Below are 24,008 nucleotides of genomic sequence, written 5' to 3' on the forward strand. Positions count from 1 at the left end.
TGTGTTGTCTGAGTGAAGAGCCCTGTGGGAACGGAGGCAGTTACTGACTGTTCCACATGTGTTACATTGTACCAAAGGAGAATGTCTCCCACAATCCTGTTTCCCAAGTATCCAATAAAGACTACTTTCACTAGAAAAAAAAAAAAAATCAGAGCAGTTGCACACATATTTCAGTGGTGGCAGGATTATTGTAATGCTGGAAGGATTCCAGAAGGGATCAGTAAAAAGGGAGCACCCGGAACTGGAAAGGACACATATTAATACAAACTGGGTGGGGGCGGGGGAGGGGGCGCTCCTGGTGCTAGCCCCACCCCCACCCCACCCCCACGCCCCAGCTCCCCAACTCTGAGTTCACAGGACATCTACCCAAGTTTGTTCCATTGTTTTGAAAGGATGAAGGTTTCTCTGAAACTTTCAAATGTCAAAGATAAAATATTTGTTAAAAGATTTGATTTAGGTTTACAAATGGACGCAGTGTTGGGGGTGTGCTAACTGCTGGTGCAAGACAAGAGAAAGGACAGATGGGGGGCGCCTGGGGCTTGTGGCAGCTAATACCATGATCTGCTCTTACCTGTGGGGGCCTGCATGGCTGAGCTGGGGATGGTGGCAGCATCTTGGGGTACAGTGCTGGTATCCGGTTCAGGGGTGCTGGTTGTTGGTGAGGTGGGTGGTGGGTTCAGCAAAGTCCGAGGCTTCCTCTGTCAAAATGGATGGGGAGAAGTTTGCTACCTGTGACAGGTAACTTGTCTTCTGATTCCTCTATTCCTAGTCCTCGATTCACCCATGAGATGGAAATATCTCTGTGGATGGGGTTATGTTTTATCTTTGTTTTCCACACAGAATCTTGCCGAGAGCTTTACCTATAGTAGATGCTTAGTAAGTATTTTCTGAATCTATGCGTAAGATTCTGGGCTCCTATTAAGCTGGAGCTTAATTCACAGTCTTTTATACTAGATTCAACATTATCATTTGAAATTCCAGGTTCTTTATCAGTTGGGCAGACAAAAGCAAAAAAGGAAAAAATGCTGAGGCTTAAGTGTCCTTTGACATTATTCTGTAGTTTGCTTCTCTTAAAAAATGGAAACGCCCCTCCCCTAACTACAAACTTGTTCCTCTGCCTACCTCTTCAGCTCAACTGATATTTTGTATCTTAAACTTTATACTCTGAGGTCTAAATCCCTAACTCAATTACTTCTCTAAAAACCCTGCAGTTTTACCTGGGCCACGCCTTTACAGTAATAAACTGTCCCTTCTGCCTGGAATGCCCTTTCTTTCTTTTTTTCACTTTATAAATATGTTTATCCAGGAAACTTTTCTAGATTTCCTCTGGTTACTGTCTCTTTTGTGCTATCTCTGTACTTTGTGTTGCATCTGGCACAATGTATTGTTATATATATTTACATACTGGTGTCCTCTATTAGCCTGGAGCTCCTTGAGGGTCTGATTCTGAGCACCGCTCCTAGCATGGCAATTGCCATATAATAAGTCTCAATAAATATTTTCAATGAAGCACGCAGTATAGAATACCAATAATGGGGGAAGTAATAAAAATGATTTGAGAAAAATCTAGTATCTTCTCTAAGCTGTTCAGGGCTGTCTCCAGGGGAGAAGGATCTCAGAAAGTTCAAGAAATAGTTTTCTAAAAGCCTTTCTGAATGCAAGGAAAATGTAATTATCACTGAGATCCAGAAATCCCTTTTTTTTACTAAATATCCCATGTAGGGTCCACCACTGGGACCTATATAAACCTGTCTGTCTTCAGGGAGTGTGTTGTCTAAAGCAATAGCACCAGCGACAGCTGGTCTGTGGAAGTTTTCATGCAAACACACGAAACATTCAAAGCATACGTGGGACATGGACATTTCCTCATTTTTGTTTGATATTGCTAAAAGTAAAAGTCTAAATAAACAAGGAGTCAGGGAAGAAAGGAAATAGCAGTTCAACTTCATGGAGTTGGTGGTAGGATTTCATGGGGTCCCTGAAGGAACAAGCCTGGCGAGTCTGGTGCCCAAACATTGTAGCAGAAAGCAGAGAGATGGAAGGCATTTGTTTGAGATAGGTGCATTTACATGTATTATATCTCTTCATATATTACCTCACCTCTATTTTATTGGTGAGGAAACTGGGGCTGAGCCTTATTCAAAGTATCCTACAGTCACACAAGTGGTAACAAATGGAGATGAGACATAAAACTACTTGTCTGGCTTTGAAGCCTCTGCTCTAGTCATGAGCCCACTTTACTTCAGAAAGGAACAGAAGGGTCAGGGGTAAGTGGGAGGCACATACATCTATAGAAGCAGGCAAAAGGACAGGGGGGGGGGGAATTAGTGAGTCAAACGCCAGCCCATAAAATACAGGATAAGATGAGAATTATTGTTTTCAAGAGGGTTGGAAAGAAAGGGGACTTTGGTTATTACTATGTTTAGGACGGCCTGAGTAGGCAGAGCAGAGGCAATCATAGAATCACAGCGTTCAGGTTTTGGAGGGTCTTAAAGGCCACTTAATCCAACCATCCCTCTCCTACTTCCCTCTTCCTGAAAACATCCATCATATATGAGCCATCCAGTCCCTGACAAAATGCCTCTGGTGATGGCATATCACTATTCCTTCCTCCCTCCCTCCCTCCCTTCTTTCCTTCTTCCTCTCTCCCTTTTTTCCTTCCTTCCTTCTTCCTTCCTTTTCTCCCTCCCTCCCTCCCTCCCTCCCTCCCTCCCTCCCTCCCTCCCTCCCTCCCTCCCTCCTTCCCTCCCTTCCTTCCTTCCTTCCTTCCTCCCCTGCTTCCCTCCCTCCCTCCCTCCCTCCCTCCCTCCCTCCCTCATCTTTCTTTCTGCAGATCACTACATCTGTTTTGGGACAGATTTAACTGTTCCTTTTATGTTGAGACAAAGCCTGTCTACTTGAGTTTCTACTTTTTGGTTCTGGTTTTGTCTTTGAAACCTTACAAGTTTGTTCCCTCTTTCATCGGATGTCCTCAAAATGTCTTCACAGTATCAAAAGCATGGCTTCTCTGGCCTTGGAATCTTTAGAGCCTTCAGTGTCTCTCCACAGCAGAAGAACAAGAACACAGTAGTGGAGACAAAAATGAATCAGGACCTGGGTTAGGGTTAGTGTAGACAGGGCAGGAGCATGTGTGATACACAGAAAGATCAGGACGTGACATCAAGAACTCAAAGCCAATAAACAAGAGATGATCTCAGTTAGAACATCATAACTAAAATCATCTACCCATCCTGAATTTATTGAACATCTCCGAAGAGACTGAGATATAAGGCACTACAAGAGAAAAAGAGAAGAACAAGATTAGGTTCTTGACCTTGAGAAGCTTATATTCTAGAAGAACTGAAGTCAGCTGAAGTTAATAAACAGAACAAAACCAGTCAACCAACCAAACAACCAACCAACCAACCAAACTTAGGGACGAACTCATGAGATTAGAATGGGGTGCCCAGGGAGAACTAGGACTCATTTTCACATTGAAACTCAGGTAGTCTAGTTCAGGAAGGAGCTGCAAAGAAATCCCTTGACAAAAAGTGAGCGGAGAAGGTGATGCTAACGGAAGCCGGAGAGAAGCAGCTGAGGCATTTCTCATCAATGGTCTCCCGAGGGAAGACACGCATGAAGAACTGGTCATGACTAAAGGTGGCACTTGCAGTTAACAGTGCTCGGTGAAGCTTGGCTCGGCAGTCTTTTCCTGCACAAGACGGAAGTGTTATCTCCTTCAGGAAGTGTGGGAGCGTGCCCGTGGTGCCCGTGGTACCCGTGGTGCCCATGGCAGGGCAGCAGTGACCCTGAACTAGAACATCTGGAGCCCCATCTTCGGAGCCTTTGCCATTTATTAGCTATGTGACCTTAGGGAAGTCATTTCACATTTCTAAGTCTCAAATTACTTAACTATTAGATACTATTAACACTACTCATCTCCTAGGGTTTTGTGATCATCATGTGATATGTATGTAATGGTGTCTGATACAGAGCCTGATACTTACTAGGTATTCAATAATTTTCTTTCTTTCTTTTTAAAAGAAGGGGCAGGGATAGAAAAAGAAATACATTTATAGAGTCAATCTGCTCTTTCTGTTCCTGTGCCCGGGCATCCACTCTGGTAGGCTAACAATCAGCAGCAGGGTCTTCCATCTAGGGAAGATGTTAGACCAAAATTCCCTCAAATGTGCGTAGCCTTCAAAGTCAAAATTTGTTTCTTGTCCACACCATCCTATCTCTAATATTACCAACTCCCAGTTAAGTAGCTAAGCAGGGATGACAATCTAGGAGATTCCTGTTAAAAGCATACACAAGGTGGAAAACAGGGCCAGGCATGCCCCTTTCCAAGATGGATGGATATGGGTGAGTTACCCCTTTATAACCCTTTATCCCTTTCTAGGAAACCCACGTTTTTACCTACCTTACTGCCAGGTTTGGGACCCCTCTTCTTTGGGAATTTCAAAGGTTCAGCTGACTTGGATGGGGTAGAGATGGGGTGGGGAATTAGGGGCTTGGGTGTCCGGCCCCGCTTCTTTCCTGGTTTACGCCCCCTCTGCCCTGGTTGATGGTCCAAGACAGTTTTGGTGCTGCTGTGGATGCTGGCCTTCTCAGTGTTCACATCAGATGCAGGATAGGGATTCTTTGGAATCACAACTGCAAGAAAAAGACTCATTCTATCACCCCCTCCTCCCACCTGCATTCCCATCCCAAACAGCGGGGAAAAAAAGATTTGCTACTTCTGCTTGGGTAGTTTTATCCCAAGAAGCTAGTTTCCTGGCATCTGACCTAAATGTTAGAAAATCTCAGAGGAGAACTGAATTTAGATTGGTTAGAATTGGAAGTTTTAATTATTTCTGGCAGATGCAGAGAAAATATTAAATTTTTCTCCCCAAGGCACCTAGTTAAAGCACATAAACAGAATCACAGGCTCAGAGATGGAATGACTTTAGAAGCCTACAATCCCTTCCTGCTAAGAATGAAGACCCAAGGCTCAGCAGAGGAAATGATGCCTTCCCCGGGTTACACAGTGAACTGGGATAAGGACTTATGTTTTGAAACTGGGCCCTGACAACCAAGTTAGGCATTTTCTACATCAATCTACTTAAAGTTTTGGTGCGATTATTGCAATGAGGAGTAGTGAAACACATGGAAATACACACATCTGACAGCATCTCTTCTTACTTTAAAAATCTTTGCTCCATATTACCTTTAATATAAAGTCCAAATTCTTTATCCTGATATCCAAGGACTTTTGTGACTTTATCCCTGCCTTGCTCTCTGGTTATACCTGATGTCATTTCCTGACACACATCCCTGCTATGCTCTAACCCACTTGTTTTCTGCACACCAGTTCATTCATATATGTTGAGTTTCCTATTCTTCCTAGTCAAGTAAATATCAATACTCAGATTCCAGCACTCAGCTCCAGCGCCACCTCCTTATTGAGGCCCTGTCTGACCACTCCCCAACTAAGTCAGTACCACTCCACCCCCAAAGCATACTGGAGACATCTATGTTAGGGTACTCTCAATTTTACTCCAACCATTCATCTTCTCCTTAAATTGAGAATGCTTTAAGGTAAGCGCATCTAATTCATTCCCAAATAGTTACTGAGCACTTACTACAGGTAAACAAAACAGTTTCCACTCTCATGGAGCTTACCTCCTAGTTGGGGAGATAGAAAACAGACAAATATACAGTATAATGCCAGGTAAGTGTTATGATGAAGACTAAAGGAGGGTAAGGAGAGAGAGGGGTGAGGAAATTTCTCTTTGAGAAGGTGACATTTATACAGAGCTCCCAAATGAAATAAAGGCAAAGCCTTATGAAAATCGGAGAAAAGCACCTCCCAAAATAGAGGGTGCATAACAAGAGCAAAGATTCTGAGATGGAAACACGTCAGCGTGTTTGAGAAATGGCAAGGAGGTCAGTATAGCTAGAACTGAGTGAGCAAAGAGGAGTGGTGGGGAATCAGGTTAGAAAGGGAGTAGCAATAAGATTGTGTAGGACTCTGCAGATGGTGAAAATGAATCTGAACTTATAAGCATGAAGGGAAGCTGCATGAGTAGAGGTAGGGAGACTAGTTCATAAACTAATCACAGTGGACAGGTAGAGCGTAATGTTGTTTATGCTTCTAGGGAGGATGTAATAGATTATGGCAATGTGGCATTCCTGATGCAACAATTAGGAAAAGCCAGACACACTGTTTGAAGAGACACTGCAGTATTGTAGAAATCACAAGGATTAGATGAACTGGAATTCCAGACATGAGTGGGGAAGGCTTCTGAGGTAGGTGACACTGTTTTCTTTCCTGAGGACATTTGCCAATTTGGGGCATGAACTGAGGATCAGGTGTGGCTCATGCATGGTACCTCTACTGGAGGAAAGAGAAATCCAACAGGCTGCTGTGACAGATTGGAACTTGAGGTCCATGTGTGTGGCCAGTTTTCCCCATGGGACATTTGCTGAGTTCTGAACCTGCACATTGGACGTGTGAAGCTAGGCTGAGAGCTTCTGTAAGGCAGAATGAAATCTCCCATAATCTTGTGGTTTTAGGGGATAAATAAGGTCCCACTAGAAGGAGGAGGTCTACTTCAAACACATATCTCCTCTTCAAGATAAATGCCATATTTTGAAATCTTAAGGAGTAAGAGGTTATAGAACTAAACCCCTAACCTCTAAAGGTAGGAAAATCTCTTGCAGGGCTGAGGAGATAGAGAAACCTATTAGGTTCTCAATCAAGAGCCCAGGAGGACCCATATCCAAGAAACAGGTATAAACCACAGGTATAATCCAGACCTGGACTAGCTCAATCCATGATTACATTGAGAAGATCAGGCTCTTATCCTATTAGCTTAACAGAGGAAAGGAAGAATTCTTTCTGATGGAAGATACTAGCTGGAGCCTCAGCAGTTCTTTTATATAAAATATCCAGAATATCACAAAAAATATTAGATGTAAAAAGAGGCAGAAAAAAGTGATTGGTAATCAAGAGAAAATACAGACAACAGAAGGAGATTCACATATGATTCAGATAATGGAACAGAGACTTTAAAATAATCATAATTAATATGTTAAAGAAAGTAGAGGAAAAGGTAAAATGTAAGAGAAGATAACACCCACAGAAAACTGGAATCTATATAAAAAATTAATGGAACATCCTGGAATTAAAAATGTAACATGAGAAATTAAAAACTCATTGGATGGATTTAAGAGAAGACAAGATCTAGCAGAAGAAAGGATTAATGAACTTGAAGAAAAATCAATGGAATACATCCAAAGTGAAACAAAAATATGGGGAAAAAACCAGATTAGAGCATTAAAGACATCTGGGCATAGTCAATAGATCCAAAATATGAGTAACTCTAATTCCAGAGAAAGAAGACAGAGAGAATTAGGCAAATGTAATATTTAGAAACTAATGAAAGAAGAGCTCAGCAATCTACAAGCAGCAAAAATCCCCCCCAAATCCCCCAAACTAAACCAAGACACATACTGTTAAACTGCTGAAAATAAAAGATAAAATATAAATGAAATGAAAAATGAGATAAATTTTTAAGATGAGTCAGAGAAGAGAAGTTTCACTCTTATAGGAGCATCAATAAGACTGACGGCCAACTATAGAAGTTGGAAGCAACAGAATGATATATTTAAAGGGCTAAGATATATAAACTGCCAACTTAGAATTCTATACCCAGTGAAAATATCCTTCAAAAATGAAGGTGAAATAATATTTTCAGACAATCAAAGCTGAGAGAATTTGTCACCAGCAGACCTAAACTACAAGAAATAAAAAGGAAGTTCTTCAAGCTGAAGGAAAGTAATCCCACATAGAAAGATGGAACTGTAGGAAGAAATGAAGAGCGTAAGAAAGGGCACATATGTGTGAGATACAAAAGAATTTAGAATAAGAACTTACTATTTAGAACAAAAACTTATAAAATGGTTTGTAGAGTTTATAATGTATGTATTAGTAAATTATATGAAAGCAACAGCATGAAGGATGGAAGGAGGGGATAAATGGAGCCAAACTTTGTTAAGAATTTTGCATTATTTGAGGAGTGGTTACAAAGCACTTATTTAAAGAAGACTTTGGGGGCGCCTGGGTGGCGCAGTCGTTAAGCATCTGCCTTCGGCTCAGGGCGTGATCCCGGCGTTCTGGGATCGAGCCCCACATCAGGCTCCTCCGCTGGGAGCCTGCTTCTTCCTCTCCCACTCCCCCTGCTTGTGTTCCCTCTCTCGCTGGCTGTCTCTATCTCTGTCAAATAAATAAATAAAATCTTTAAAAAAAAATAAAGAAGACTCTGTTAAGTCCAGGATACATATTTGCACAGAATAACTAGTTAAAAAATTAGTAAGAATATATCACTAAAAGCTAAGGAGAGAGAAATGGAATCATAAAATATACCTCATTAATCCAAAAGGCAAGAAAGGAGGAATAAAGTAAATGAGAAAGAACTCAGACAAAGAGAAAACAAAAAGCAAAATGCAAAATGGTGAACTTAAATCCAAATTAACAATTATATTAAATACAAGTGGATTAAGTAAAACAATTAATAGGAAAAAATTAACATACTGCACCAATCCCCCCACCCCGGTACTCAACTATATCTGTTTATAAGAGGGCCTTGAAATGTAAGGACCCTTGAAATATGACACAGATAAAAAGATAAAAATAAATAGATGGAAAAACATATACCTTGTAAACATTAACCAAAATAAAGCTCATGTGGCTCTATTAATATCAGACAAGTCCATCTTTAAGGCAAGAAGTATGACTAGATGAAAAAGGAATATTTCATCAAGATTAGTCAGTTAAATTTATATATACCTGATAACACAAAACATATAAAGCAAAAGTTTAGAGAACAAAAAGGACAAACAGACAAATCCAAATTATGAGTTGGAGATTTTAACATATCTCTCTCAGTAACTGATCGGTTAAGACGTTGAAAAAAATCAGTAAGGGTAGGAAAGATGTGAATAACTCAATTAACTGACTAATAACATAAATAATCAATTAACCAACTAACTTAACTGACATCTATAGGACATTATACCCAATAAATATAGAATGCATTTTCTTTTCAAATGCTTATGCAATATGCTGGGTGAAAAAGCAATCCTGAATAAAGTTCAAAGAACTGAAATCATACAGAACATGTTCTCCAAGGCAGCAGAACTTATTTATTTATTTATTTAGTCTCAGCCACCATCTTCAACAACATTTATTTTTAGAAAACACTGTTGGTTTGGTGTTTTAGGAAAACTTTTATAAATCACTCTGTATTAATAAATTCTAATGCAGCAGGAAGATAAGCAAGTTAGTGGGTTCAGCTCCACTGCCAGTAACACAGAAATATTTACAGCTCTAAAAACAAAGATGTGCAGGCAGGAACTTGAGAATTTGCAGATTCTTTTGTGCCAGCTGATTCAATTTATACATTTGCATTCATTTGCTTATTCTAATCACTGCTTAATAACTTTATGTTAATATAGTTAAGCATAAACTATGTGTCTGTTTTATAAGAGAAATCCAAAGTGTCAAAAGGAAGAATCTTAATATTTTTTTGCTTTGCCATCGTGAGCCTTTTCCTTTTTAATTTTAATTTTTTGAGATAGTTGGCGCACAGTGTTGCATTGGTTTCAGATGTACAACACAGTGATTCCACACCTCTATATGTTATGCCATACTCCCCAAAAGTGTAGCTAACATGTCACTGTACAACACTATTATAATACCATTGACTATATTTCCTATGCAGTAGCTTTTATTCTCATGACTTATTCATTCCATAATGAAGCCTGCACCTCCCACTCTCACTTACCCAACCATAGTGGAATTTAAATAGGAATCAGTACCAGAAAATTAATTAGAAAAACCCCAAATGCTAAGAAATTAAGTAACATATACTTGTAAATAATTCAAATACCAGAGAAATAAAAATAGAAATAAGAAAATTCTTGGAACTTAAATTTCATGAAAATATGACAGATTCAAATGTGTGAGACTTAGTTAAAGCAGTGCTCAGAGGAAAATGTATAGCTTTAAATGTTCGTATTAAAAGAGAAGAAAGGTTAAATATCAATGATCTAAGCTTCTATTTCAAAGAGGTGGGAAAAGAACAGCAAAATAACCTCAAAAAAAGTACAAGTAAGGAAATTACAGAGATGAGTGGATATGTCAATGGAAAAAAGAAAGCAGACATACTACAGAGAAAATCAACAGTCAAAAGTTGGTTCTTTGAAAAGATAACCCTTTAACAAGCCTGATTAAGAAATATAAAAAGAAAAGACAAATATCAAGAATGAAAGAGTGGATTTCATTATAGATAATTCGGGTATTAAAAAGATAATAACAAGACATCATATATAACTTCATGCAACTATATCTGAAAATTTAGATGGAATGGGCAACTTCCTTGAAAAAATAGCTTATTAAAACGGACAGAAGACCAAACAGAATATGAAGAGCTAGCTGTATACATAATAAACAAATTGCAATTGCAATGGAAAACTTTTCTACAAAGGAAATTCCAGGCCCAGATTCCTTCATGGGCGAATTCTAGGAAACATTTAAAGAAGAAAAAATAATAATAATAGATTGTACAAAATCTGTTCAGATAAACGTAAGAGGGAACACTCCCCAACTCATTTTATGAGGCCAACATAATCCTCATGCCAAAACATTACAAAGATAATCCAAGAGAGCAAAACTATAGGCTAATATCCTTCATGAACATAGATGCACAATCTTTAACAAAATATTAGCAAATTGAATCTGGCAATATATAAAAAGTATTACATATCATCACTAAGTGCGGTCTACCCCAGAAATACAAAGACTGTTTAACAATAGAAAAAAAAAATCAGCTGAACTTACCACATAAACAAAATAAAGAAGAAAACCCATATATCATCTCAACAGATGCAGGAAAAAAGCATCTGACAAACTTTAATACTCATTCATCATAAAAAATATGAGCAAATTTGGAATTTCCGTATGGAAAAGGTCATTGATAAAAAAATCAATAGAAGCTAGCATACTTAATGGTGACATATTAAACACTTTCTTACTGAATTACGGAACAAAATAAATATATTCACCATCACTACTTCTATTCAACATTGTACTGAAGGCCAATGTAACAAGGAAAGAAAAAGAAATAAAAGCTATAAATACAGGTTGTAAAAAAGAAGCATTATTTGCATATGACATGATTTTTTTCATAAACTGTACCTCCTCCCACCTACAAAATCTATTAAAATAAAAAAAATGAATTTGGGAAAGTCACTAGATGTAATTCAATATACAAAAATTTATTCTATTATAACAGTTAGAAAATGAAACTTAAAAACCCCAAATCAAATATTCAGTGAAAGACATGCAGTACATCCATCCACACTAAAACTGTAACACATTATAAGAGAAATTAAAGAAGATCGCGATATTACATGGCCATGAAGAGATGTATCACATTCATGGATCGGAAGACTCAAGTTGTGCTCTCGATTCTCATCAAGCTGACTTAGAGTCGATGCAATTCCAATCAGAATGCCAGCAGTTCTTCTTTAATGTGCATGTGTCCAATAAGTTAACTCTAAATTTTATTAGGAAATGCAAAGGTTCTAGAAGAGCCAAGTTGATCTTGATAAATAACAGCAAAGCTTGAGGGAGTATTTACATCATTAGATACCAAGACTCATTATAAAGTTAGAATACTTAAGACATGTAATATTGGTGGTAAGGATAGTCAAGTGGATCAGTGGAGTAAAACAGAGTCTAGAGATAGGCCTACATATACACAGTTATCTTATTTATAATAAAGGTACCCCCGTAACTCTGTGGTGGTGGTGAAGGAGGGGAACACTTCTTCAATAAAATTGTGGTGAGTCCAACAGATATCCATATGGAAAAAAATGAGACTTGAACCCTACATTTCATATCAGATACATCCAATTTTTTCCAAGAACATAGAGGGGAAGATCTTCAAAACTCCAGGGTAAGCAAGATTAAACAGGACAAATAGGACAAATAGGACACATAAAGCATTAATTATAAAAAGATTGACATATATGACTTCCTTAAAATAAAAATTCTGTTCACCAAAAGACAACATTAGGAAAGTGAAAAAGAAAAAGAAATCTAGAAAGTGGGAAAGGATACACAAAACACATATGTTGGAAAAGTAATATCCAGAAAATATAAAAAATCCTAAAATATGTAATAAAAGGAATGACAATCCAATTTTCAAAAGATGAGACTTGAAGAACCAGGTCACAAAACTGAACATACAAATAGCAGATAAGGATATGAAAAGTTGCTGAACATTATTAGTTATCAGTAAAATGCAAATTAGAATTACAAGACACTATGTCTCCACCAAAACTGCGAATGTTCAAGGGCTGACAGTGCCTGTACTGGTGAGGAATATGAGGCAACTTGAACTCTTGGGCATTGCTGATGGGAATGTAAATTGCTTTGAAAAGCCACTTAGCTTTATACTCTCACCCAGCAATCCCACACCTTGGCATATACCCGAGAGGAACGAGGGGCATGACCATCAAAAGACGTGTACAGGAATGTTCGCAGCAGCATTTTCCGGAAGACTCCCTGGGAGTCATTGCAGGCATTATCTAAGAGTCTGAAGATGTCACACACTACGACTCGGCAATTCCAACCCTAGGTATGAGCTTCAGAGAAAGTCTTGAACACGTACACGTTGGACACGTGCAGAGGTATGCTTACAGCAGTGTTACCTGTAGTAACTGAAAACTTGAAATGATCCAATGTTCATTATTAGTAAAATGCACTTAAAAAACGTAGTTTTCAAAGTATGGTCTGGGAACCTCTTCGGGACCTTGAAATCCTTTTGGGGGTCTGTAAGATGAAAATTATTTTCACGATACTAAAACATTATCTCCCCTTTTCACTCTCATTCTCTCACAGTGGAGTTTTCCAGAGATTATATATGTGATATCATCATTCTGACAGCTAATGGAATGTGTACTTGTATATTCTTATGTTTTAAGAAATTCTAAATTTTCATTTCTAATACAGTGATATGGGTAATCCCCATAAATAAAAGTTCTTTAGGGTCTTTAAGGATACTAAAGTTTCCCGATACTGAAGCGTTTGACAACCACTGACCTATAATTATAATCACTTCCTTGCCCTTCTTTTCCCAACACGCTTGCCTTGAAAAAAACCCAGTCTAATTCTTTATCTATTCCACACCGAAACCTGAGTATTGAACATGCCCAATATTTAAACTGATTACTCTAAACCCTAAGATTGGCCCCTGTATCTCTAGTAAGACCAGGAATCCGAGCTGGGCAGGGAGGTGAGAGACTTATTTTGGAGTTCCTGCCATCACATGACAAGGTGCCAAGGTCTTAGCAGGGACCCAGCATGTGTTTGTAGAATAAAAAAAGAAAACAGTTATAAGAGATGAACTGAACAGGTCTTTATGTGGCCTTCTAACAGTCAGAAAATAGTTTTTCCTCTTTCTTCTCTTTTCCTTTAAAGCTAGACATAAATGTCCATGATGCCAACTGTCAAAGAGGTTGTCCTCTCTGGCCTGAAAGATCTGGGCAGAAGAAACTAACCAATACATTTAACAGTTCAGAAAAATCAGAGCATGCAGGTCATATGTGAGAAGCTAGCACTGAGATTAAGCTTCATACTAATTTAAAAGCTTCTTAATAATGGATTTCTGAAGCTATCCTAAGGGATTCCAGGATTTGGAAGTTCTTCCCACCAGGAAGCCCTATTCTGCCACATTCTAACTTAATTATCCTAGTTGGGGGGAAAAATTGGAGGGATATCAGGGGACTGGGGATCTAATTGTAGTTCTGTCCCTTATGGTGTGACCTTGAGTCTGTCATTTAAACACAATCTTTTCTTATTTTTCCAAATGCAAATAATTAAATAATTTAATGACTGTCCTACTTCAGAGAGAGATGAAAAATCAGAATATTCTCTAACACATTTTGACACTACCAAGTTTGACAGAATTACATTCTTCATCAACAATACTTTGACAAAATTCTTGCACATTCATGTGGCCTTCATAACAATCCTATGGTGACATATCATCCTCCTTTGACAAATACGGAAAGCAAGCCTTAGAGAAGTGAAGGTGGCAGAGCCTGGCAAGATTCTAGTCTTTGGTGTCTTCAGTGCACACATTCTGTCATGTAGCCCAGGAGGAAGGAAGCAATCTGTCTTCCTTCAGGAGGCCAGGAAGGGGTGATTCTTACGTTAATTTGTTTGACCACATCAGTTGAAAATTTAGTAAATGCTAAGTATCAAGGTTTGCCAGTTATGTAATGTGAAAACCCAACGCGACTGTTGTCCTAGAAAAGCACAATGGTGAGAAGGTTAGTAATCCTTACACAATTAATCACAATTCAGTGGGTGTACACTGGGGTACAAGACGAACCTGGAACACACTGGTCAGAAAGTAATGGGGATGCTCAAAGAGCGATGGGGACATGTCAAGAGGACAGGAGTCAGCTTCAAGGGGCTTCCACTGGCGAAATCTGGGAAAGTTTGAGCATCCAAACAAATAAGTGGGGGACCCTACTGATGTAACTAATGCATAAATAAAAAAAACAGAGAGAAGGGAAAGCTGTTGCTTATAGTAGAACCCCACCTAATAAATATATAAGAAGTGAGAGAACTAGAAAGTAGCCATTTGGGTAACAACTCATTCAGGCGAGACTCATTAATAGATGCTAAAACTACTGGGTGGAAATTTGGTGAGACACAGGATATTTACAGTCTCAAAATATTTCTCCACAAGATGATTAATTAATTACAAAGGAACAAAGTGAAGAGACTTGGTCAATACTGCCTGCACCAAGAAACCAAAGTTACTGCAGTAATGGGACAGATATCATGCGTCTCCAAATGTGATGCTTTGAGAAGAAAGTCACTTCTAAACATTCATGTCAAAAATGTATGACCTGAATTTAATCATGAAGTAATATCAGACAAACCCATTTGAGACCCAGTCTATAAGATAACTGAACAAATATTTATAAAGAAATAGTAAGGTCATGAGAGACAAGGAAGAATGATGGAAAAATTGTTCCAGATAAAGGGAGACTAAAAAGACATGACAATTAAGTACAACTCATGAACCCAAATTTTCTTATCCCAAAAGGACATTATTGGGGCAACTGGCAAAATATGAGCATGGTTTATAGATTAGCTACTGGTATTGTATCGATATTAATTTTCTGGTTTTAATAACATTAGAAGGTCTACAGATTAGCTCTAAATAATATATCAATATTTATTTTCTGATATTTAAAAAGATTTTATTTTTAAGTAATCCCTACATCCAATGTAGGGCTGGAACTTCAACTCAGAGATCAAGAGCCCCATGGGTGGTGGGGAGGAACATGGGGTCTGTAGACCTTCTAATGTTATTAAAGCCAGAAAATTAACATCAATACAATACCAGTAGCTAACGTATTGCATGGTGCACTGGGTGTTGTAGGCAACTAATGAATCATCGAACTTTACATCAAAAACCAGGGATGTACTGTATGGTGACTAACATAATATAATAAAAAAATATTATTATAAAAAAAAAAGAGCCCCATGTTCCACCAACTGAGCCAGCCAGGAGCCCCTAATTTTCTGATTTTCAATAATAGTACTATGCTTATAGAAGTGCATGCCCTTGTTTTTGGAAAATATACACTAAAGTCTTTAATAGTAAAGGGACATTATGTATACAAGTCATGTGTTAGATGGTTCAGAAAAAATATGAATTATTTATTGAGAGAGACTACTAATGCAAATGTGATAAATGTTAATATTTAGAGAATTCTTTGTACTCCTGCTGTAATTTTTCTGTAAGGCTGCAATTATGCCAAAATAAAGTTTTAAAAGAGATTCATGAGTGTGGTACCAAAATGTATACATACACAGGGGTTATCAGAACCTGGAGGAAGGAGTGACTATCTCTGCAAGGGAAGGGAGAGGGTGCAAGGGAGTCAGGCAGGTGAGACCTGTTAGGTAAGATTTCAAAGTGACATTTAAACAAATCTTTGAAGAACAAATAGATCTTGCATTAGGAAAAGGGCAAAGGTGGAGGGTTAGCAAGTGTACTTCAAACAGAGGAGACAGTACATAGAAAGGCACAGAGCTGTGAAAAAGCATGGTTACGTGAAGACTCATGGGTAGTTCTGTGTGGCTAAGTCCAGAAGACGAAGAAACAGATAAGGTTAGAGAGAGACGCTGAAGCCAGCTTGAGAAGAGTCCATATGACATTTAAGGGGCTCTAACATACAAAGACTCTGCCAATAGACGTCGGGTGGGTCCTCTGGTCCTACATACGGAAACGGTAACGGCGAGGTTCACTGTAAAGGCAAAAGCACACCTAAGGCAGTAGCACATAAAGTTGTGTAGAACCGGTCTCCCCTCCTTGATAAACTCGGTTTGATCTGTGCACATATGTGTGTATCTAATCCTTATTCCCTTGGCCAAAATCACGACTAGTAACGATGCTAAAAGGCAGACAAAGTGTTAAGATCGAGAATGGAGAAAAGAACTAGTTTACAAATGGGTGTCCCCTAATGATGGAGTTAAATTTGCTTAAAAGGAGCTGGCATTTATTTATTGGGCACTTACTATGAAAGAGGCAGTATGGCAATGCAGACAACCATCATCATCCACCAAGTTTACTAGGGTGCACACGACCCAGCATACACTGGCAGTTAAAACAATGGGCTTTGAAGCCTTGCCTAGGAAGTAAATATTATTTCTATCTAATGGATGAGGCTACCGAAACTTGAGTAACTTGGCCAAGGCCACGTAAGTAACGAGGCAAGGCTGGAATTCAAATCCAGAATGTCTAACTCTAAAATCCTTCTCTTTCCATCATACCATTCATTCATTTGTTCACTCATTCATCCAACAAACATTCTGTATGAAGAACAGATTATGTGGTAGGCTACACAGTATGAACCAGGAACGTAAGTGCACAAATTAGATGGTAGTAACTGTTATGAAGAGAAAACGGAACAATGTGACAGAACATGACAGAGAATGACAGATAATTAAGAACAGCTCTTGAGAAGGTGACATCTGACCTGAGACTGGCACAACAAGAAGGAATCAGGCATATGAAGTTCTAGGGCAGGGTGTTCCAGCAGAGGAGACAGACAGCAGGTGTAAAGGCCCTAAGAAAAGAATGAGCTTGACTTAAGAAACAAAAAGAAGGCCAGAGAGACTCCAGTGGGGTGAATAGAGGAAATAATGGCACAAGAGGGAGTCAGAAAACAGATGGGGTCAGAACCATCCTGCTCAGGAATGACTCGATAAACCAGGAAATCAAAAATCAAATAAAACAATTTATGGAGACCAATGAGAATGAAAATACAACAGTCCAAAACCTATGGGATACTGCAAAGGCAGTCCTAAGGGGGAAATACATAGCCATCCAAGCCTCACTCAAAAGAATAGAAAAATCTAAAATGCAGTTTTTATATTCTCACCTCAAGAAGCTGGAACAGCAACAGAGGGACAGGCCTAATCCACGCACGAGGAAGCAGTTGACCAAAATTAGAGCTGAAATCAATCAAGCAGAAACCAGAAGTACAGTAGAGCAGATCAACAGGACTAGAAGCTGGTTCTTTGAGAGAATCAATAAAATTGACAGACCCCTGGCAAGACTTATCCAAAAGAAAAGAGAAAGGACCCAGATTATTAAAATTATGAATGAAAAAGGAGAGGTCACGACGAGCACCATTGAAATTGGAAGGATTATTAGAAATTTTTATCAACAGCTATATGCCAATAAACTAAGCAATCTGGAAGAGATGGAATCCTTCCTGGAAACCTATAAACTACCAAGATTGAAACCGGAAGAAATTGATTCCTTAAACAGGCCAATTAATTATGAAGAAATCGAGTCAGTGATAAACAACCTTCCAAATAACAAAACTCCAGGCCCGGATGGTTTTCCTGGGGAATTCTACCAAACATTCAAAGAAGAAATAATACCTATTCTCCTAAAGCTATTTCAAAAAATAGAAACAGAAGGAAAGCTACCAAACTCATTCTATGAGGCCAATATTACCTTGATCCCCAAACCAGGCAAAGACCCCCTCAAAAAGGAGAATTACAGACCGATTTCCCTAATGAATATGGACGCCAAAATCCTCAACAAGATACTTGCTAATAGAATCCAACAGTACATTAAAAGGATTATCCATCACGATCAAGTGGGATTCATACCTGGGATGCAAGCGTGGTTCAATATTCGCAAATCAATCAGCGTGATACATCATATCAACAAGAAAAGACTCAGGAACCATATGATCCTCTCAATCGATGCCGAAAAAGCATTTGACAAAATACAGCATCCTTTCCTGATTAAAACCCTTCAGAGTGTAGGAATAGAAGGTACATTTCTCAGTCTCATAAAAGCCATCTATGAAAAGCCTACTGCAAATATTATTCTCAATGGGGAAAAGCTGGAAGCCTTTCCCTTAAGATCAGGAACTCGACAAGGATGCCCACTCTCGCCACTATTATTCAACATAGTACTAGAAGTCCTTGCAACAGCAATCAGACGACAAAAAGGGATCAAAGGTATTCAAATTGGCAAAGAAGAAGTCAAAATGTCTCTCTTTGCAGATGACATGATACTCTATATGGAAAACCCAAAAGAAGCCACTCCCAAACTATTAGAAGTTATAGAGCAATTCAGTAACGTGGCAGGATACAAAATAAATGCTCAGAAATCAGTTGCATTTCTATACACGAATAACGAGACCGAAGAAAGAGAAATTAGGGAATCCATCCCATTTACAATAGCACCAAAAACCATACGTTACCTTGGAATTAACTTAACCAGAGACGTAAAGGACCTATATTCTAGAAACTATAAATCACTCTTAAAAGACATTGAGGAAGACATAAAAAGATGGAAAGATATTCCATGCTCATGGATCGGAAGAATTAACATAGTTAAAATGTCCATGCTACCCAGAGCAATCTACACTTTCAATGCTATCCCGATCAAAATACCAAGGACATTTTTCAAAGAACTGGAACAAACAGTCCTTAAATTTGTATGGAAACAGAAAAGGCCCCGAATCTCCAAGGAACTGTTGAAAAGGAAAAACAAAGCTGGGGGCATCACAATGCCGGATTTCGAGCTGTACTACAAAGCTGTGATCACAAAGACAGCATGGTACTGGCACAAAAACAGACACATAGACCAATGGAACAGAATAGAGAGCCCAGAAATGGACCCTCGGCTCTTTGGGCAACTAATATTTGATAAAGCAGGAAAAAACATCCGGTGGGAAAAAGACAGTCTCTTCAATAAATGGTGCTGGGAAAATTGGACAGCTACATGCAAGAGAATGAAACTTGACCACTATCTCACACCATACACAAAAATAAACTCCAAATGGATGAAAGACCTCGATGTGAGACAGGAATCCATCAAAATTCTAGAGGAGAACATAGGCAACAACCTCTACGACATCGGCCAAAGCAACCTTTTTCATGACACATCCCCAAAGGCAAGAGAAACAAAAGATAAAATGAATTTATGGGACTTCATCAAGATTAAAAGTTTCTGCACATCCAAGGAAACAGTCAGAAAAACTAAGAGGCAGCCCACGGAATGGGAGAATATACTTGCAAATGACACTACAGATAAAGGACTGGTATCCAAGATCTACAAAGAACTTCTCAAACTCAATACACGAGAAACAAATAAACAAATCAAAAAATGGGCAGAAGATATGAACAGACACTTTTCCAATGAAGACATACAAATGGCTAACAGACACATGAAAAAATGTTCAAAATCATTAGCCATCAAGGAAATTCAAATCAAAACCACACTGAGATACCACCTTACGCCAGTTAGAATGGCAATAATAGACAAGGCAAGAAACAACAATTGTTGGAGAGGATGTGGAGAAAGGGGATCCCTCCTACATTGTTGGTGGGAATGCAAGTTGGTACAGCCACTCTGGAAAACAGTGTGGAGGTCCCTTAAAAAGTTAAAAATTGAGCTACCCTATGATCCAGCCATTGCACCACTGGGTATTTACCCCAAAGATACAGACGTAGTGAAGAGAAGGGCCATATGCACCCCAATGTTCATAGCAGCAATGTCCACAATAGCTAAATTGTGGAAGGAGCCGAGATGCCCTTCAACAGATGACTGGATTAAGAAGTTGTGGTCCATATATACAATGGAATATTACTCAGCTATCAGAAAGAACGAGTTCTCAACATTTGCTACAACATGGACAGCACTGGAGGAGATAATGCTAAGTGAAATAAGTCAAGCAGAGAAAGACAACTATCATATGATTTCTCTCATCTATGGAACATAAGAACTAGGATGATAGGTAGGGGAAGAAAGGGATAAAGAAAGGGGGGGTAATCAGAAGGGGGAATGAAACATGAGAGACTATGGACTATGAGAAACAAACTGAGGACTTCAGAGGGGAGGGGGGTGGGGGAATGGGATAGACCGGTGATGGGTAGTAAGGAGGGCACGTATTGCATGGTGCACTGGGTGTTATACACAACTAATGAATCATCGAGCCTTACATCGGAAACCGGGGATGTACTGTATGGTGACTAACATAATATAATAAAAAATCATTAAAAAAAAAAAAAAAAAAGAAAACAGATGGGGTCAGACCATGCAGGGCCTTTTGGATCATGGTAAGAACATGATCTAATTTACTTCTGAGAAAGATCTCCCTGGATGCTCTGTGGAGAATGGATTATGGGAAGACAAATATGGAAGCAGATACATCACTTAGGATGCTGACTGTAGAAGTCCATGTGAGACGTTAACAGTGGTGGAGATTAATGTGATAGCTGTGAAGGTGCAAAGAAATGGATAAATACAACACAGGTTTCGTAAGCAGACCTGACAGATGGAACAGGGGGAGGGAAAGAATGATTCAGGATGAATTTTAGGTCTTTGATCATTTACCAAATAGGGAAGACAAACGGAGTTTGAGGTTTGGGAGGAGGCAGATTGGGACTTGAGAATCCGTTCTGGCCATATCATGTGCTAAATGACTTAGATAGTAGAGATAACAAGTAGGTAGTCAAATAAATGAGTCTGGAGTTCTATAGAAAGGTTAAGGGTAGAGCTAATTTTGGTACTAATTGGCATATAGACAGTATATAAAGACAGGGGACTGACTGAAATCACTTGGGAGGAGACAGAACATAGAATATATAGAATAGTATAGGAGAGGGCCTAGGACTGAGTCCTGGAGCCCTTCACCAACTAGAGGCTGAAAAGTGGAAAAGGCCAGCCAAAGGAGACCGACAAGGCATAGTGAGTGGAACAGGAATTGAGAGTCTAGAGCGTGTTGGGGCTCCTGGGTGGCTCAGTCGTTAAGCATCTGCCTTTGGCTCAGGGCGTGATCCCGGTGTTCTGGGATCGAGCCCCACATCAGGCTCCTCCACTGGGAGCCTGCTTCTTCCTCTCCCACTCCCCCTGCTTGTGTTCCCTCTTTCACTGGCTGTCTCTCTCTCTGTCAAATATATAAAATAAAATCTTAAAAAAAAAAGAGAGAGAGAATCTAGAGAGTGTTAACATCCCAGGAGCCTAGAGAAGGTAGTGGTTCAAGAAGGAGGGAGTCTTTTTTAAAATTTTTAATTAAAAAAATTTTTTGAAGATTTTTTAATTTATTCATTTGAGAGAGAGAGAGAGAGCACGAGCAAGGGGGAGGGTTGGAGGAGAGGGAGAAGTAGCTCTGCACTGAGCAGCGAGCCCGACTTGGGGCTCAATCCCAGGACCCTGAGATCATGACCTGAGCCGAAGGCAGACGCTTAACTGACTGAGCCACCCAGACGCCCCCAAGAAGGAGGGAGTGATCAATTGTGCTGGAAGTTACAGAGACACTGCAAAATGAGGCCAGAGAAGGTTTTTGTCAACATGGAGGTCAACGTGTTCTCGGTAAGAGCAGTTCACTAGAAAGTGGGGGCTGAAGAGCAATTGGAAAGGGCTGAGAAGCTAAGGGAAGGTAGAAACAGAGCGATTATAGATCTGTTTCTTTTTTTAAAGAAGTTTTACTGTGGAGTAGGCAGAATGGCCCTCAAATAAGTCCATATGTTAATTCTGGAAACTGTAAATATGTTACATGGCAAAAGAAATTGTGCAGGTATAATTTAGGTTAAACTCTTAAAATAGGGAGATTATCATAAATTATTCAAGTGGGCCCAATCTAATCACATGAAGAATTCTTAAAGCTGAGGACATTCTCTAGCGAGAAGCAGGGAGATGAGGCAGAAGGGGATCAGAGTGATTCAAAGTGTACAAAGGACTCAAACCTCTGTTTTGACTTTGAAGATGGAAGGGGTCACAAGCCAGGGGATGTAAGAAGCCTCTAGAAGCTAAGATTCTCCCCCTCCCCACCTCCCAGATACTAGCCAGCAAGGACATGGAGATCCAAGCCTACGAGTGCATGGAATGGAATCCTCCCAATTCAACCAAAATGCGCCTGGAAGCGGATTCTTCCCCAGATACTCCAGATAAGAATTCAGGCTGGCTAACACCTTGACTCTGGCTGTGTGAGACTGGAGCAGAGAACCAATGACCTCACCCAGACTTCTGACCTATAGAACTCTGACATAATACATTTGTGTTGTTTTAAGCCACCAAGTTTGTGATCATTTGCACTAGCAACCATAGGAAATTAATACACTGTGAAACTTCGGAGACACAGGGCAGATGCAGTCAAAGGAGAGTTTTCAAAGATGGGGGTCATCAGAACATGTCTGTATGCTGATGAGAATGTTTCAGAAAGGAGGGGCTGGAGGAGGAAACCAGTAAGGTAAGATGGAGGAGAGGCAAGAGAGGATGCAATAAAGAGAACAAGTGGAGGGCTGGCCTCTGATAGGGGCAGGGGCCCTTTGTCTATTATAGTAACAAGCAGGCACCATAAACCATGCCACGGCCTCCCTATGCTGCTCTGCACAAGCCTGTCGCTGGGCAGTCAATGGTGATACGACTCTTCTCTTCCAAGTGTTCTTTTGGCCCCTTACGTAAATGTAATTAATTCAGGTCCAAAGACCTCTTTGGGACATGGTATGGGAGTATACCTGACATTTCTTTGGGGCTTTCCTCATGGTGAATCATTCCAATTTAACCTGGGTAGAGGGCGAACGCTTGTGCTTTGGTCATGAAGACCTGGATTTAAACCTCAGCTCTACTACATAGTAGGTGTAGGACACTGGGCAAGTCAAAAACACTGGGCATTTTTTTTTTTAAATTGGGATTATAATATCTACCTCACGACACTGTAAGAATTAGGGATGATGTAAACTACCTTATACGGTACCTATCACACAGCAGATACTCCTACTCAGCCTGTTCTTTTAAATGTTAGCTGTACTCTTCTATGGTGCAAAAATACTGGCAAACAATAAATTGACGGATAGAGCCCAGTAAGACTGGCCTGATTCACAAGTCAGACAGTGAAAAGTTTATGAGTTTTGGAATCAAAATGATCGGTTTCCACCTTGAGTCCACCACCTCCACGTGGTATGACTTTGTACAGGTCATCTCCCATTTCTGAGCTTACTATCTCCTTTGTAAAATGGGGATAATCTCACTCACAGCGTTGTCTGAAAATCATATGAGCAGTTGTAGTAAAGTGCCCAAGACATATGAGCTCCACAACCAATGCTTGTTTCCTTCAGTTCTCTCAACCCTCAGAGCAACTGGACAAGCATATAGATGTTTTCATTAATTATCTCTTGAGGTCCTGGACTTCTGATGAAATCAAGTTGGTGTTTTGTTTTTTGATTTTTTACATTGCTAGTACTAGGCATTTCCTCCAGGAGGAGGGAAGAAATGGCAGAAGCAGACAGTGCAGATCTCTTCATTCCTTATCCGATACTCTTTTCCCACTCACATGTGTGCATACACACACGCATTTCTTCTTTGGTATATTGGGTCTAAATCCACTCTATTGCTTATTTTTTTTTAACTTCCCAGCTCTGTTTC

At 39.5% G+C, this 24,008-nt stretch overlaps 1 protein-coding gene across 12 annotated transcripts in view; it reads right to left on the minus strand.

The window, feature by feature from the left end:
• SCMH1 (Scm polycomb group protein homolog 1) overlaps positions 1-24,008 on the minus strand; it is a 176,580-nt gene that overhangs the window by 37,961 nt on the left and 114,611 nt on the right. For 10 of the 12 annotated variants that reach the window (XM_087865779.1, XM_045799851.2, XM_045799847.2 and 7 more), the window contains 2 exons: positions 4,403-4,635; positions 572-698 (listed from right to left, as the gene is read on the minus strand). The exons of 1 other annotated variant lie outside the window; for it this stretch is intronic. In XM_087865779.1, coding sequence (XP_087721905.1) covers positions 572-698; positions 4,403-4,635 — 360 coding nt within the window. The remainder of the gene's footprint in view (positions 1-571; positions 699-4,402; positions 4,636-24,008) is intronic. One more of the 12 variants, XM_045799852.2, reaches the window with a different exon arrangement.

Source organism: Ursus americanus, chromosome 12 (assembly GCF_024610735.1).
Source record: "Ursus americanus isolate L20-20 chromosome 12, mUrsAme1.1.p, whole genome shotgun sequence".
Taxonomy (NCBI): domain Eukaryota; kingdom Metazoa; phylum Chordata; class Mammalia; order Carnivora; family Ursidae; genus Ursus; species Ursus americanus.